Source organism: Neofelis nebulosa, chromosome 4, assembly GCF_028018385.1.
Source record: "Neofelis nebulosa isolate mNeoNeb1 chromosome 4, mNeoNeb1.pri, whole genome shotgun sequence".
NCBI classification, from domain to species: domain Eukaryota; kingdom Metazoa; phylum Chordata; class Mammalia; order Carnivora; family Felidae; genus Neofelis; species Neofelis nebulosa.
The window spans coordinates 160,145,164-160,158,849 of NC_080785.1; the positions used below are offsets into that span (position 1 = coordinate 160,145,164).

At 56.3% G+C, this 13,686-nt stretch overlaps 2 protein-coding genes across 3 annotated transcripts; one reads left to right on the forward strand and one right to left on the reverse strand.

The window, feature by feature from the left end:
- The first annotated feature begins 281 nt into the window (after window positions 1-281).
- C4H19orf67 (chromosome 4 C19orf67 homolog) lies at window positions 282-3,397 on the forward strand. 2 transcript variants are annotated; one of them, XM_058727758.1, is made up of 6 exons: window positions 282-758; window positions 1,418-1,562; window positions 1,685-1,785; window positions 1,872-2,057; window positions 2,406-2,540; window positions 3,015-3,397. In XM_058727758.1, the coding sequence occupies exons 1-6, from the start codon at window positions 424-426 to the stop codon at window positions 3,187-3,189; spliced, it is 1,077 nt and encodes a 358-aa protein (XP_058583741.1). In that variant the 5' UTR covers window positions 282-423; the 3' UTR covers window positions 3,190-3,397. The 2 variants fall into 2 exon arrangements, with proteins under 2 accessions (XP_058583741.1, XP_058583742.1); XM_058727759.1 differs by having other exon boundaries at window positions 1,421-1,562.
- Window positions 3,398-7,687: 4,290 nt separating this feature from the next.
- Window positions 7,688-11,288, reverse strand: MISP3 (MISP family member 3). Its single transcript, XM_058727760.1, is given in 4 exon segments — window positions 7,688-8,052; window positions 8,316-8,389; window positions 8,910-9,225; window positions 9,227-11,288. Coding segments are annotated over 4 exon segments (660 nt in total). The 5' UTR covers window positions 9,479-11,288; the 3' UTR covers window positions 7,688-8,034.
- Between the last annotated feature and the right edge of the window lie 2,398 nt (window positions 11,289-13,686).

The following is a 13,686-nucleotide window of genomic DNA, read 5'->3' on the forward strand; positions in this document are numbered from 1 at the left end:
ATGTACCTGCGCCCCGAGTTTGGACGCTCGGTAAAGACCCCTCCTCCCCAGGAAACGGCTTAGGAGCGAGAAAGGCGCTGGCCCCCCCAGCCACACCCCGGGACGTGGCCGCGCCAGGACCGGCCCAGGTCGCCCCCCTTGGACGCGTCCCCCAAGCCAGGTTCCGGGAGCGCGCGTTTGCGCGGGGCCCCGCGGGCGCGCACCGCGGACCGAAGCGGCGCGCCCCTCCTGCGTGTTGAAATTCAAACGAGGCGAACTCCCTCCGCGCGGCGCCGCCCGACCGAGAGGTCGAGGCAGGGGCGAGTTGGAGGGGGCCGCGCTCCCAGTCCGGGCAAGTCCGAGGTTCCCGGGGCGGGGTCAAACCCGCGGCCAACGAGAGCGGCGGAGGCTTAAAGAGCTGCGTTCCCCTCCTGCGGCCCCACGATGGCTACCGAACAGTGGTTCGTGGAGCCGCTGCCCCCCAGCCCTGGGGAAACACCGCCCGCGGACGACTTGGAACCTGGGGCACAGCCCTGCGGAGATCCCTCCTGGTTGGCGTCCCCTGGCGGACCTGGGGACCCACCCGAGGCGGAACCGGAGGACGTCCAGGGACAGCTCCCCGAGGCCTCTACCGCTACTCCTTCCCCCCAGCCTCTGGCCCTGGGCCCAGGGCCCGCCCCTCCTCGCCTACCCTTGGACACCATGTTCAGCCCCATCACCGAACAGCTCCGCTACCTGCTCAAGAAGGCAGATGATTTCCAGAGCTACTTACTTTACAGGTGGTGCTGGGTGGGGTCCTAGGTCCCCCGGAATGAGACTGAGGAGAGCAACAGGATAGGCAACGCACGCTAGGTTCGCAAACTCAAAAGCATTAGGAGCCAGAGACAGTAAATGAAGCTAGTTGATTGAGGATCCAATTTCGAAGAGTGATAAGGACTGTGTAGAAATTTGGGGTTAGGGAGGGCCTGCTATTACGCGGCCCCCAGGGGTTGCCAATTCAGAGGACGGTTCTCCTAGTTTTTAACTGTTGGCTTATATTTTGAACCCTGGGCAGGCTAAACAAAACCAATCTGTGCCAGACTTGACCCTCTGGCTACCAGTGTGGGACCCCAAAGGATAATGTGATTCCCAGCCCAGGGGAGAAGAGACTGTAATTCTCACATTTCAGTATCCATTGGAATCCTCTGGGAGGCTGTTGAAACCCTAGATTTCTGGGCTCCACCCTACAGGACATTTTGAGTGAAAAGTCGGTTGTAGAATTCAGGTGTCAGCACCTTAACAAGTGTTCCAAATGGCTTTGATGCAAATGGTCCTGGAAGATACTCTGAGAAAGTCCTGGCGCAGGGGGATTTTGCCATAGGGGTTCCAGGCCAGGAAGACTGGTTGCCAGTGAGTGGGGAATGAGGGACCCCAGGCAAAGGCCCCTTTCTCTCTTTAGCAGGGACCGAGTGCAGAAGGAACAGCTGGCAAAGGCCATGCCCACCTTCTTACAGATGTGTGAGCCCTACTTTCTTTACCTGGAGGCAGCCGCGAGGAGTGTGCCCCCCATCTATGGAGTCCTGCAGGAGCTGGTCCGAAAGGGGGTGTGTGGAGCAGGTTTTCTAGACCCTGTGCCCCTTTCTTCATTCCTCGGGGTTGGGAAATGGTGGGGGGAGGGCGATGCGGGCAGGCCAGCTAATCTCATTATGCCCCCTCTTCCATGCAGCTGTTGGAGATCTCCCAACAGCTGACCCTGCGCCTAGAACAGCTGGTCCTCATGTATGCCTCCTTTGGGTTTGTGGACCTGGAGGAGACCGACCCCCTAAGGTAAAAGGGTAGGAGACTGGAGTGGGGTGGGGAGAGGGTGGCGTCCAGAGCCCGGCCTCATTTCCCACCGTCCTGTCTCCTGCCAGTATCTCCTGTTTCTTCTGCGGAAGGTTCTCCATCAGCCCGTCCCACGAGGTGTCCATCTTCAGATACTGTGCCCCAGCCGCTTACACCGCCAGCCGCTTCCCCCGATACCTCTATAAGAAGATGCGCTGGAATCTGGAAACCGCCCCAGAGCCCAGCGGCAGGGGGCAAGATTCCCGCGTGGATTAGTGAGTCCCCTGAGAAAATGAAAGTTCTCCCCTCTCTGTGCAGAATGCCAGCGTGGGCCTCTGAACCACCACCACCACCACCACCAAAGCATGGAAAGCCCGGCGGGAAACAAAAGATCTTTGAAAGGCCATCCCCACTTTTTAAAAAAATTCACCCTCCCATTAAAAAAGTCCTCATCTTAAAAGTAGGCTGGCAAGGAGAAAAGGCCTCCATATGGAGCCACATCCCTACCTGAGAACTTGAGGGCAAATTCTGATGAGTTTCCACCTCACGCCCCCCCCCCATCAAAGCCCTCAACTGAAGAAGGAAACTGCTCGTTCTTAATTAATACCCTCCTCCCCTCCCAGCTACTTCCTGTGCTATCGAGATACATGGGAAGACACAGGCAAGAGTCCAGCCAATTCATGCCCCCAGATCCAGAAGCTGTGGTCCATTGGCAGATGGGTGCCGCTAGGACCAGCTGAGGATGACCTTTATTCGTGGTAAGAACTAGAACAATGGCAAGGTGGGCTTGGGCCCTGGAGGGAGGGGCAGAACCTCACCAAAGACCATCCACTTCCCCCCACATTGTTTCCCTTGGTAATAAGGAGAGCATTTTATTGTGCCCTGAAAAGTGCTTTATGCAGACTTGTGTCACAACCCATTGAGGTCTATACTACAGGCCCCATTTTACAAAGAAAAAACAGGTGCTCAGAGAGGTTAAGTTACCTGCCCAAGGGCACACAGCTAAGTTTAACTGGGTGATAGGCCAGGTCAGGGCTAGAGCTGTTCAACCTCCCAGAGCCATTAGCTCTAGGCTTCTCAGCAACAAGAAAAGCACTCCCCACCCCTCCAGGGTTTTTCCCACCCCCCAGCTGAAACAAAGCCTCTTTCAGCCACCGGCCTCTCACTCGGAGGGGAGGGGTTCCCGAGAAGCTGGGGGCGCTCACGTCCCGGCCTGTCTGTCCCTGCCCCAGGATCTTGTGCCCGCAGCCTCCTGGGGACTACCAGCAACTGCTGACCATCGGCTTCGAGGAGCCCTCGCACATGCTGGCCACCGACCTGCTGGTGCAGATTCTCACGGGCCAGTCAGGCCCGGCCCGTCCCCCGAGCGCGACGGGGCCCGCGGCGTGGGCCGCGCAGGGGTCTTGAACCTGGAGAGAGAATGGGAGCCGGAGCCTGACAGTTCCAAACTCCAGGAGAGGGAGCAGGGGAGGGGCTCACTCGTTCTCCTAGTGCACCTCGGCCTCGCCTTCCAAGGGGCCAGGCCAAGCTGGCCCGTTCGCACCGGGTCCGACCTGGCCGCGGAGCCCTGCGCGGGGACACACCAGTTTTGCGTTAAATAAAAGAAAGAAAGAGGTCACAGGCTCGGCGTCCGCTCGGTGCGCCGCGCCCCACCCCTTGGGGCGAGGAGGCCCCGCCCACCTGCGCGGCCTTCTGGGAAATGTAGTCTTTGAAACAAAACCAAAGTCCCCTGACTGGCGGACCAGCTCTCAAGGCATGCGCAGAGGCGCACATGAAGCTAAAAGGGAAGTAGCAGTGCCTGTCAACAACCGGAACCCAGAAAACCTCAAGTTTTGGGTAGCCGGGAAATTCAACGCCCAATGGGGGAAGGGACCCCAGGGCCACGCCCACTCTCGTATTTTGACCCGGAAGTGACTTCTTTTTACCGAAGAGACTATATTTCCCGACGTGCATCAGCAAAGGGCCCGTGATCAGTTTCCTAAAGGCCAAAGTCAAATCTTCCTCTTCCAGCTTTTGGGTCATGGAGTGGGCAGGTCATCTTACTTCGCGGGGTGTCCGGAGCGCGCGCGGGATGGGAAAGCCGTAAGGAACTCCAGCTTGGGATCTCTAAGCTCCACTCCAACCTTGGACTGGAAAGGAGTCACGGGTTGAGAGAAGTGAACTCACCTCTTCGAAAGCTACAGCGCGCGAGTGGGGGAGCTCCATCCTGAACCGGGTCTTTCTGATTACAGCTGGTCCCTTGCGAAGGGAAGGGTGTCATTCCTGACCCGGGTGTCACTCATCTGCCAGTTACCCCCGTAGGGGCTGCCTTTTCATTCCTGGTAACATTTTTGGAGTCGGAGGAGGAGAGACCTAGCATTTATGCTTTTGAGCAAAGCACTTAAGCTTACCTAAAACTCCCAGGCACAAAGGCACATAGTATTGTAAGCACCAGTTTAAGATGACAAAAACGGACGTGAGAGGTAAAATGAATCAAGAATGGACGCCAAAACCTTTTATCTTTGGGGGGTGGCGGGGGGAGACAGCTTCTGGTGACAATTTCTGATTTCATCAAAGATTTTTTGGTCTGAGTTCAAGGGGATTCTGAAGCTGCCTAATACTGATTTAAGTTAGTGCCTGTGAGTGACATACACTGTAAGACTCTAGCTTAATTAAATGGAAGTTTAAATTGAGCCAAAAACGCAAGTCACATGTAATTTCAAACTTTCTAGTAACCACATATGAAAAATGAGGTAAAGGGACGCCTGAGTGGCTTAGTCCGTTAAGCATCCAACTCTTCCACTCAGGTTATGATCTCACCATTCTTGAGTTTGAGCCCCTCATGGGGCTCTGCTTGAGATTCTGTCTCCCTCTCTGTGTCTCAAAATAAAAATTAAAAATGAGGGGAAAAAAAGGTCAGGTTAATTTTAGTGATATTTTTAGTTAACCCAACATATCCAAAATATTATTTCAACCTGTAATCTATGCGAGAAACTATTAATGAGATATTTCCCTTTTGGGGGTACTGAGTTTTTGCAATCTGATATTTCATACTTACAGCATATTTCAGTTCAGACCAGCCACACATAGCTTGAGACTGTCTCCCTTAAGACAAATCCACAGGCCACTTAAGACTAAAGGCTTCTGGGGGCACCTGGGTGGCTTAGTCGGTTAAGCATCCAACTTGCGCTCAGGTCAGGATCTCTCAGTCTGTGAGTTCGAGCCCCACGTCGGGCTCCATGCTGACAGCTCGCAGCCTGGAGCCTTCTTCAGATTCCTGTCTCCCTCTGTGCCCTCCCCTGCTTAAGTTCATGCTCTCTCTCTCTCAAAAAATAAATAAATAAATAAACATTAAAGGTTTCTGGTGTGAGGTTCTGGGAGAGGAAAGAAACAGGCCTGATTTCCTGGATCCTGTCGCTCAGGAACTATCTATACGCATGATTCTCCAACTTGAGCGTGGAATCATGTGGAAGGTTTGATTTTTAAGTCTGGGGTGGGACCCAAGAATGTGTGTTTGTTGACAAAATCCCAAGCCATCCTGATGCTGCTGGTCCAGGCACTACACTTTGAGGACTGCTGGCCTACATCTACATGATGGTCCTCAAACTTGGCTCCATGTGGAAAGCACCCATAGAGCTTTAAAAAATACAGATGCTGGGCCCCCCGGGTGGCTCAGTCAGTTGAGCCTGTGACTCTTGATTTCGGCTCAGGTCATGATCTTGCAGTTCGTGAGTTCCAGCCCTATGTCCAGCTCTTTACTGACAGTGCAGAGCCTGCTTGAAATTCTCTCTCTTCTTCTCTCGTTGCCCGCCGCCCCCGCCAAAAAATAATTTTTTTTTTTTTTTTAATGTGCTCTGGGTGTTTCCATTTCCCATCCTGGCAGCACTGGCTCTTTGTTTTCTCTCCAGACCTTTGAGAGTCACCATCAAGCATGTGCTCAGTGTGGTGATGATGGGATGGGGTGTGGTTCCTTCTTGGGCTGAGCTGCTCTTGGGGTGCAATGCTGTGTGAGCATTCTTTAGTTCTTCATTAGCTACTTGTCCTATGTAGGATCAAGTCTGTTGCTAGACCCAGGGCATACAGTGTTGGACAAATCCAAGAGTTTAAACAATGATTCTAAATCATTCCTGGGTCTTTTCTGGGTCTCAGTGCACCCCTAAGAAGCTGATACCGTAAAACCACAGAATATAACTGCAACGATACACTTTTTCAACTTAGGGTGTCCACAAACTCTTGAACTCCATCGGGGGGAGGGGCCTGAGCCACCCGGCTTGGGAGGGAAATGAAGGAGGGCTTGGCAATCGACAGCTACAAGCTCTACTACAAACAGGCTTTGCTTATTAACATGCTTGTGCCCCACACCCCGTTTTAAAATGTTTCTAAGTAGTCACATTTAAAGTTCAGTAGATTTCTTTCTTTCTCTTTTTTTTAAAGTTTACTTATTTAGGGGCATTTGGTGGCTCAGTCGGTTAAGCGTCCGACTTCGCCTTAGGTCGTGATCTCACAGTTTGTGAGACTGAGCCCCACATCAGGCTGTCTGCTGTCAGCACAGAGCCCACTTCAGATCCTCTGTTCCCCCCTCTCTCTCTGACCCTCCCCTGCTTACACTGTCTCTCTCAAAAATAAATAAAACATTTTTTTAAGTTTATTTATTTGGGTGGCTCAGTCGGTTGAGCGACTAACTTTGGCTCAGGTCATGATCTCACGGTCCACAAGTTCGATGCCCGCATCAGCTGTGTGCGGACAGCTCAGAGCCTGAAGCCTGCTTCAGATTCTGCATCTCCCTCTCTCTCTCTGTCCCTCCCCCACTTGTGCTCTAGCTCTCTCTCTCCCTCTCTCTCAAAATAAACATTAAAAATTTTTTGAAATTTTTTTAAGTTTACGTATTTATTTTGAGAAAGAGACAGCATGAGTGGAGGAGGAGCAGAAAGAGAGGGAGAGAGAGAGAATCCCAAGCAGGCTCTGCACTGCCAGCACAGAGCCTGATGTGGGGCTCAATTTCACAAACTGTGAGATCATAACCTGAACCAAAAACAAGGGTCAGATGCTTAACTGACTGAGCCACCAGGCACCCCTCTTTTTTTTTTTTTAAGAGAGAGAGGGCATGTGAGCCAGGAAGATGGGCAGAGGGGGAGGGGGAGAGAGAGAGAGAGAGAGAGAGAGAGAGAGAGAGAGAGAGAGAATCTTAAGCAGGCTCCACACTCACTGAAGAGCCCAGCAGGGGCAGGGGAAGCAGGGAGGCCTTGGTCCCATGATCCTGGGATCGTGACCTGAGCCGAAATCAAGCCACGGATGCTCAACTGACTGAGCCACTTAGGCACCCTGAGATTTCTCTTTTAAAGGCTAGGTTTCCCCCTTGCTTTTGGAAATCAGAAGCTCACTCACTACGGATATGGAGGAACACTTACCTGCGCGTTGAAACAAGGCATTTCCCAGCATACCCCACTTCTCTCCTTAATATTTGTCTGGGGTCTACACACATGTGAGGTTTGCAACAGCTGGACAGATCATAAATGGCTTTGTATGCCCTGCGAAGAAGTTTGTACCCTCACCGCCACCACCACCCCCCCTTTTTTTGGTAGCTATTGCTTACGTCCCCAAATCAGGAACAACCTCTTATCACCTCTGTCTAGCCAGCGCCCAGCTCCCGGGCATACCATTGGCACTGGCACAATAAATGTTGAAGAAGTCTGGAAAAAGGGAGGGCATGAGCCAGTTTGTCCGAACACCGCAGTTCGCGCCCGCGCCGCCAGGGGGCACCAGGACCCGGGCCGGGCCGGGGGAGACCAGCAGCCCCAGAACTGGGCGATAAGGGCACATTCCATACTCCGGATGGCACCTCCTATGGTTTCCTCAGGCCTTCTTCCGCCAAACGCGCTCCCGCCCCAGCCCAAAATAAGAGCACCCAGAGGAAAACAGCCTGCACTGCCCAGAAAGAAGGGGCTTTATTGGGGAGTGAGGGTAGCCGAGGCATTTACTCGAACGGTAAAGGCCGGAGGCAGAGGCCAGTTCAGTTCGCAGTTAGGCAGAGAAGGGCTGGACAGTTTCACTGGCAGGATTGACAGTGGTGGTGTTTCCCAACGTGGACTAATAGTTTTATAGAAGAGAATGGTCAATTTCGCAAAGAGGAGCTGGTCGATTTCATCTTCCCCGGAGCAGACTGCTGACCCTCTCCAGGCCTTCAGCGGATTCGGAGGGCACTCCCTGGCGCCCCTGCCAGTTTCCTCTGATGTGCGTGTTACCTCTGGCAGCGTGTCCCAACCTACTGGAACCTCAAGGCTTCCGCTCCTCCTGGGGAGAGGAGGCCAGACAGAAGGCCGACCTCAGAGACCCGGGCACCGTGGGAGTGACACTCATGCACAGGGTGGGGCAGCTTGGTTCCCGGGACTATGGCATCCTTGTCACCGTGTCCAGAACTTTGTGTCCTAGCCCAGAGTAACTTCCAGGGGCGCGGGGGTGCATTTCCTTGGCCCAGCATCCTGACACCCTGGGGAGGAGAGGTGAGGGAAGAGCGACTTGCGCTTGAGCGAAGAGGGAGGGAAAAGGGCTCCCACCTGCTCCAAGCCTTTCTCCGATGCCTTTCTGCGGGGAGGCCAGATCACTGCCAGCTTTCCGTCGCCCCTGCTCGCTGCGGGGGAAGGGACACTCAGCCGGGGTTGCCCCTCCTGTCACCAGCTGGAGGCGGCCAGCACCAAGGAGACCGGCCGCGCCCCTTAAACACACAGGCGTTTACCCTCCTTCCCATGGAGGCCTCCATTCGGGAGGAGGAAGCAACCTGAAGGAGGGAGGCGAACCCAGAATGGGGAGGTGGAAACCCGCAAATTCACAGGGAGCATCCAGGAGTGTCAGAACCCAGGCAGGTTCCCTGGAATCCTATAAAGGCATCTAGAATCCTCCTCCCTTCCTCCCACCCAAAGCCTAGGTGAGATGTATCCAGGAGTCGACCATTCAGAGTAGGGCGTGGAGCACAGAGAGAGAGCAGCCCTAAAGGGGTGGGGCAGTGAACGGAGAGTTGAGAGAGGGCCCCAGGAGTCTGGGAGCCCCAAGGAGGTACCCTAAGTGCCAGAAGAGAGGCTCCTGGAGTTGGGCAGTTGGTGAGGGCGGCTGGAGCCCTGAGAGTCCCTAGAGTGGGGGCGCGCGTGGCTTACCCGTGAGGCTCGGCGCGGGCTCCTTGAACTCAGCGGTGCCGTAGACGCTGAGCCTCTGGCGCTGCAGCTCCCGCTCGCGCTCATGCACCTCGCGCACCTCCTGCTCCAGCAGCGACGGCGCGACCCGCGGCGGGGCACGGGCCAGCACCGGGCACCGGCCTTGCACGGCCAAGCGAGGCCGGCCTCCGGGATCCGGCAGCCCCTGCGGGCCCGCGCCGCCTTCCTCCGCCGGCGAGGAGCCGCGTCCCGCGGCGGTCTCAAAGAATCGCTTGAGCTCGCCCAGCGGCTGCGGCGGCGGCCGGGCGCACTGCTCTGGGGGCCGCGGGACGCGCCAGCGCCGCCTGACGGTGGGCCTCCCGCTCGATGTCTCGCTGCATTTGCGCGCCCGCCCGCGCGCGCTCCAAGGCGCGCGGGAGCGCGGGGCCCGGGCCCGGCAGGCTGAGCACCGGTCGCACGCGCAGCTCGACGAGTTCTCGGCCGGCGCGGCCTGGGCTCAGGCCCCGGCTCCGGCGCAGGCTCTCCTCGCGTTCGCAGCTGCGGCGGATTTCTCGCTCGATGGGCGTCTCCATAAGCGGCTTCCCGGGGACCTGTTGGGGGGTCTCGGGGCGCAGTAGAAAATGCAGCAGGGGGGCTTCCGAGTCTGACCCCGAGGAGGAGGTCTCGGGACACTGAAGAGGACAGTGCTTCGGGACCCCCGCGCTTCGTGCTTCAGACGGCTCGGGGTTGTCGTCGCCTGTCTCGAGACTCTCAAAACCCCCAGCTGCGGATGGCCCGGGGCGTTCTGTGTCCAGCCTCGCTGATGGCCCAAGGACTTCACTCTCTCGCTCAGAGGTCTCCGCGCCCTGCTCCGCGGAGAGCACGGAGACCTTGCCTCTTGGCCTGGGTACGTCGGCGTCCTGCTCTGCGGCAGGCCCCGGGACTTCGATGTCTGACCCGGGGGGCTCGGGGCCCCGAGCTTCGGACGACCCCAGGGCTCCGCTCTCCGGCCCGGGGACCTCGGTGTCCAGGGTTGGGAGCAGTTCGGAAGCCTTAGTTTCCAGAGCCGGAGTTTTGATGCTCAGAGCTGAGACACGGTGCCCTGCGCAGTACCTGTGGCACAGTCACCGCCCGCGGGTTCTAAGGCGTCGCCTACCTCAGCCGCTTCTCTGACCCGCCCCTGGCCTCCGAGAACGGCCCCCGGGGACAGGGCCGGGCACCGCCCCCTGCACCTGCAGGAAAGACTTGGGCCCCGCCCTGGCCCCGCCCTCGGGGCGGGGGCGCCCCGGCAGGGCACTGCATTTGGTTCACTGACGCGCCTCAGGTCAGGTCAGGGCACCAGACTTCTCGTAGGAGGGCTTCCCTAGACTTGGCCCGCCGGCAGGGGGACAAGTCTGGGTGCCGTTCCACTAACGGGGCGCCACCCTGGCACCTTTCCGCCCTCACGTCCCCGGCATTCCCGGGAGGCTTGACCCCAACTCTGTCCTGGGTCGGGTGTTTGAACCGCCGGCTTTCTGGTGCCGGGGTGCTCCGAAGCCATCTTTCCGAAGCCTTGCTAGCCCCGCCCAGACCAGCGGGCAGCAACGCCCCTGGCCCCCGGGCTGTCCATCCACGTTCCACCCCTGCAGCGCACAGCTCAGACTGAAGGGGGCGCCAGGAGCCCTCTCCTGGCGCGTCGCAAGCTCCCCCGCCCAGTGCCTGGCTCCACTAGGCTTCTTCCGAGAGGTGTACCCGCCGCTCGCGTCAAGCCCCAGGCTGCTTCCCCGCACCCCTCCTGGAAAAGTCCGCAAGGCGTCCGCGGCCAAGTGCACTTCCAGATTGAGGGAAGAGGGAGGGACAGACCCAGCGCGCCCGTGGCTTAGAGGAGCAGCTGCGGTTGAAAGGCGGTCACCTTGGGCCCAGACGGCTGGGAAGGCCCGGAGAGGTATCCAGGCTTGCGGTGTGGAGCAGCTCTCCGCAGCTGGCGCCAGCTCTTGGCGTTCAGAGGCAGCAGGGTCGACGCCCCCGCGCCGACCCACCCCCAAAGACATTCTCCACTCTCCTCCCCCAGGCTCTCCCCAAATCTGTCCTCTGGCCCTACTCTACCGTTCTAGGGTGACCAGGAAGAAAGATAGTTACCTAGAGAAAGGTTGGGGGGGGGGGGTGGTGGTGGTTGCTGAACAGCGTGGAGCCTCCAATAATCCAACTACCCAATCACTCCTTCCCCCAGCTCTCCGCCTACTCTGGTGACTCCCCTCCTTCCCCTGGATCCTAGTCTCAAGCTCCTCCCTCTGACCCCTTTGGCCTAATTGGAACTGGGCCCAGCTGGGTTCCAACCCACGCAAAACCTCCGCAAGGTACCAGCCTTCGCCAAGGCTCAGTTCCCTTGTCTGTAAAACGGGCAGAGCGGTGTCCACTTGCTTGGCGGGGGGGGGGGGGGGGGGGGGGGGGGGGGTCATGAAGATTAAAGCTTTACTTCTGGAAAGAGTTGTCTACAGCATTCTCTTGTCTTCATCGCCTCCTGTTCATGTTTGACAGCACTGACAAGGCTCTGGGTCCCACCACCCCACCGAGCCTTTTCCATCCAAGGACACGGATGGACTTCACTTGCCAGACCCTGGTTCCGGGTCTGACTTCCTCTTCCATCAGCTCCTGGGTCTCTGAGGATGCCGTCTTCTCTCCTGGTTTCCCTCTCAGGCATTTCTTCTCAGACTTCTGTTTCACCTGCATGGACAGGCTTCCTTTCCCCCCTGGCTTCCACTGGGGTTGGCTGATGGGAGAGGGGGAGTGAGGTCAGCACGTTTATTCCATGCCCCTGCCTGGAAGCCACGCTGCTTGTGTCCCTCGCTGAGGGTAGTTACTCAACACAGCTCTCTCTCGCCAAGGCCAGTGCGTGGATACAGCCCCGGGCTGTTGCTAACAGAGATTGTTTCCCCAAATCTTTGTAAACCAACTCTTTTTTGGGGGTGCCTGGGTGGCTCAGTCAGCTAAGCCTCCGATCTCAGCTCAGGTCATGGTGTCGCAGTTGGTGAGCTCAAGCCCTGCATCTGGCTCTCTGCTGTCAGCAAGGAGCAGGCTTGGTTTCCTGTCTCCCTCGCTCAGCCCCTCCCCTGCTTGCTCTCCCCTCTCTTCCTCTCTCTCGAAAATAAACAAACATTTTTTTAAAACCTGACTCTTTACTGAGCTCTGATGAGTTACTCAGTTTGAGTATGCCATCTTTTTCCTGCCAGCACTCAGCCCCTGACCAATTCCAACCTCATACTTTATTTTTTTAAGTGTATTTATTTATTTTGAGAGAGAGAGAATACCAAGCAGCCTCTGCGCTTTCAACGAGGAGCCCAACACAGGCTTGAACTCACGGACGGTGAGATCATAACCTGAACCGAAATCAAGAGTCCCAGACTTAACCCCCGGAGCCACCTGGGCGCCCCCACAACCTCATACTTTAAACAACATCTCTGTGCTGGTGTCTCTCAAATCTCTACCTCTGACTTCTCCTCTGGGTTTAAAATTGGGTTTTTCGACGTTTATTTGTTTTTGAGAGACAGAGAGAGAGGGAGCGTGAGCGGGGGAGGGGCAGAGAGAGAGGGAGACACAGAATCCCAGGCAGGCTCCCCGCATCAAGCTGTCAGCACAGAGCCCGACGCGGGGCCCGAACCCGCGAGCTGTGAGATCATGCCCTGAGCCGAAGTTGGACAGCTCAACCAGCTGAGCCACCCCGGCGCCCCTCCAACTGAACATTTTCAAAACTGAGCTCTCGGCTCCCGCCCCTACTCCAGCCCTGCTCTTCACCATGTGAAGACAACTCATCCGTTCTGTTTTTCATGCCCCAAACCTAGGAATCTACCTCAACTTCTCTCTCTCAGCCCTGTTCCAATCCATCCTCATGCTGGATTGCTGTTGAATCTGTTGACTCTGCCTCCAAAACATATTCTGAATTCGTCCACTTCTCTCCACCCTAGCCCCAGCTACTACACTGCCCTCTTCACTGAGTGGTGGCTCCCCACCCACCAACCAGAAAAACCCAGACTCCCCACTCTGACCCAGAAGGCCCTGCCCACTTCTCAGATCTCATCTTCTGACACTCTCCCTCACTCCTCCATTCCAGCCTTTGTGCTTCCCTCAACCCCCCAACTGCACTCCTACCCCAGGACCTTTGCACTGACTTGCCTTTCTTTCTCTGCTTGGAAGGACTCACCCCCTGGCTGGCTTCGGCTATGCAGGTCTTGACTCAAATATCACTTCTTTAGACAAATAGTCCCTGATCACCCACCCTGCATCACACACATCCCTTCTCCGTAACCCTAATCCTCCTATTTTCTGTGACTCACCCTATATGGCAGTTATTACCAATTGCCTTTATCTCTATATTATCGCTCTCTCCTCGTCACCACCAAAAGTGAGCTGCATTATAGCATTTTCTGTTTGCTCACCTCTAGACCCAACTACCTCATGCCTAGAACAATACCTGATACACAACGGTTGCTTAAGAATTCTTTAATGACACTTACTAGGCGCCTACCCCCGTGCTGGAAATAAAGAAACACATCAGACTGGGAAGGTACAGTTGAGTTTGGGAGACAGACCCAATTATAAATAGAACAACCTTGGGGCACCTGGGTGGCTCAGTCGGTTAGGTGTCCAACTCTTGATTTCAGCTCATGTCATGATCTCACGATTCATGAGTTGGAGCCCCGCGTCAGGATCTGCACCGTGTCAGCGCAGAGCCTGCTTGGAAGTCTCTCTCCCTCTCTCTCTGTCCCTACCCCACGTGCACTCCCTCTCTCTCTCAAAATAAATAAATACACTTAAATTTTTTTTT

What these genes read in the sequence shown, in the direction of transcription:
- C4H19orf67 (XM_058727758.1), top strand. Translation starts at nt 424, where the DNA reads ATGGCTACCGAACAGTGGTTCGTGGAGCCGCTGCCCCCCAGCCCTGGG. An exon ending in CAGAGCTACTTACTTTACAG is followed by an intron (nt 759 to 1,417) that starts GTGGTGCTGGGT and finishes TTCTCTCTTTAG; the next exon opens with CAGGGACCGAGTGCAGAAGG. An exon ending in GAGGATGACCTTTATTCGTG is followed by an intron (nt 2,541 to 3,014) that starts GTAAGAACTAGA and finishes TCCCTGCCCCAG; the next exon opens with GATCTTGTGCCCGCAGCCTC.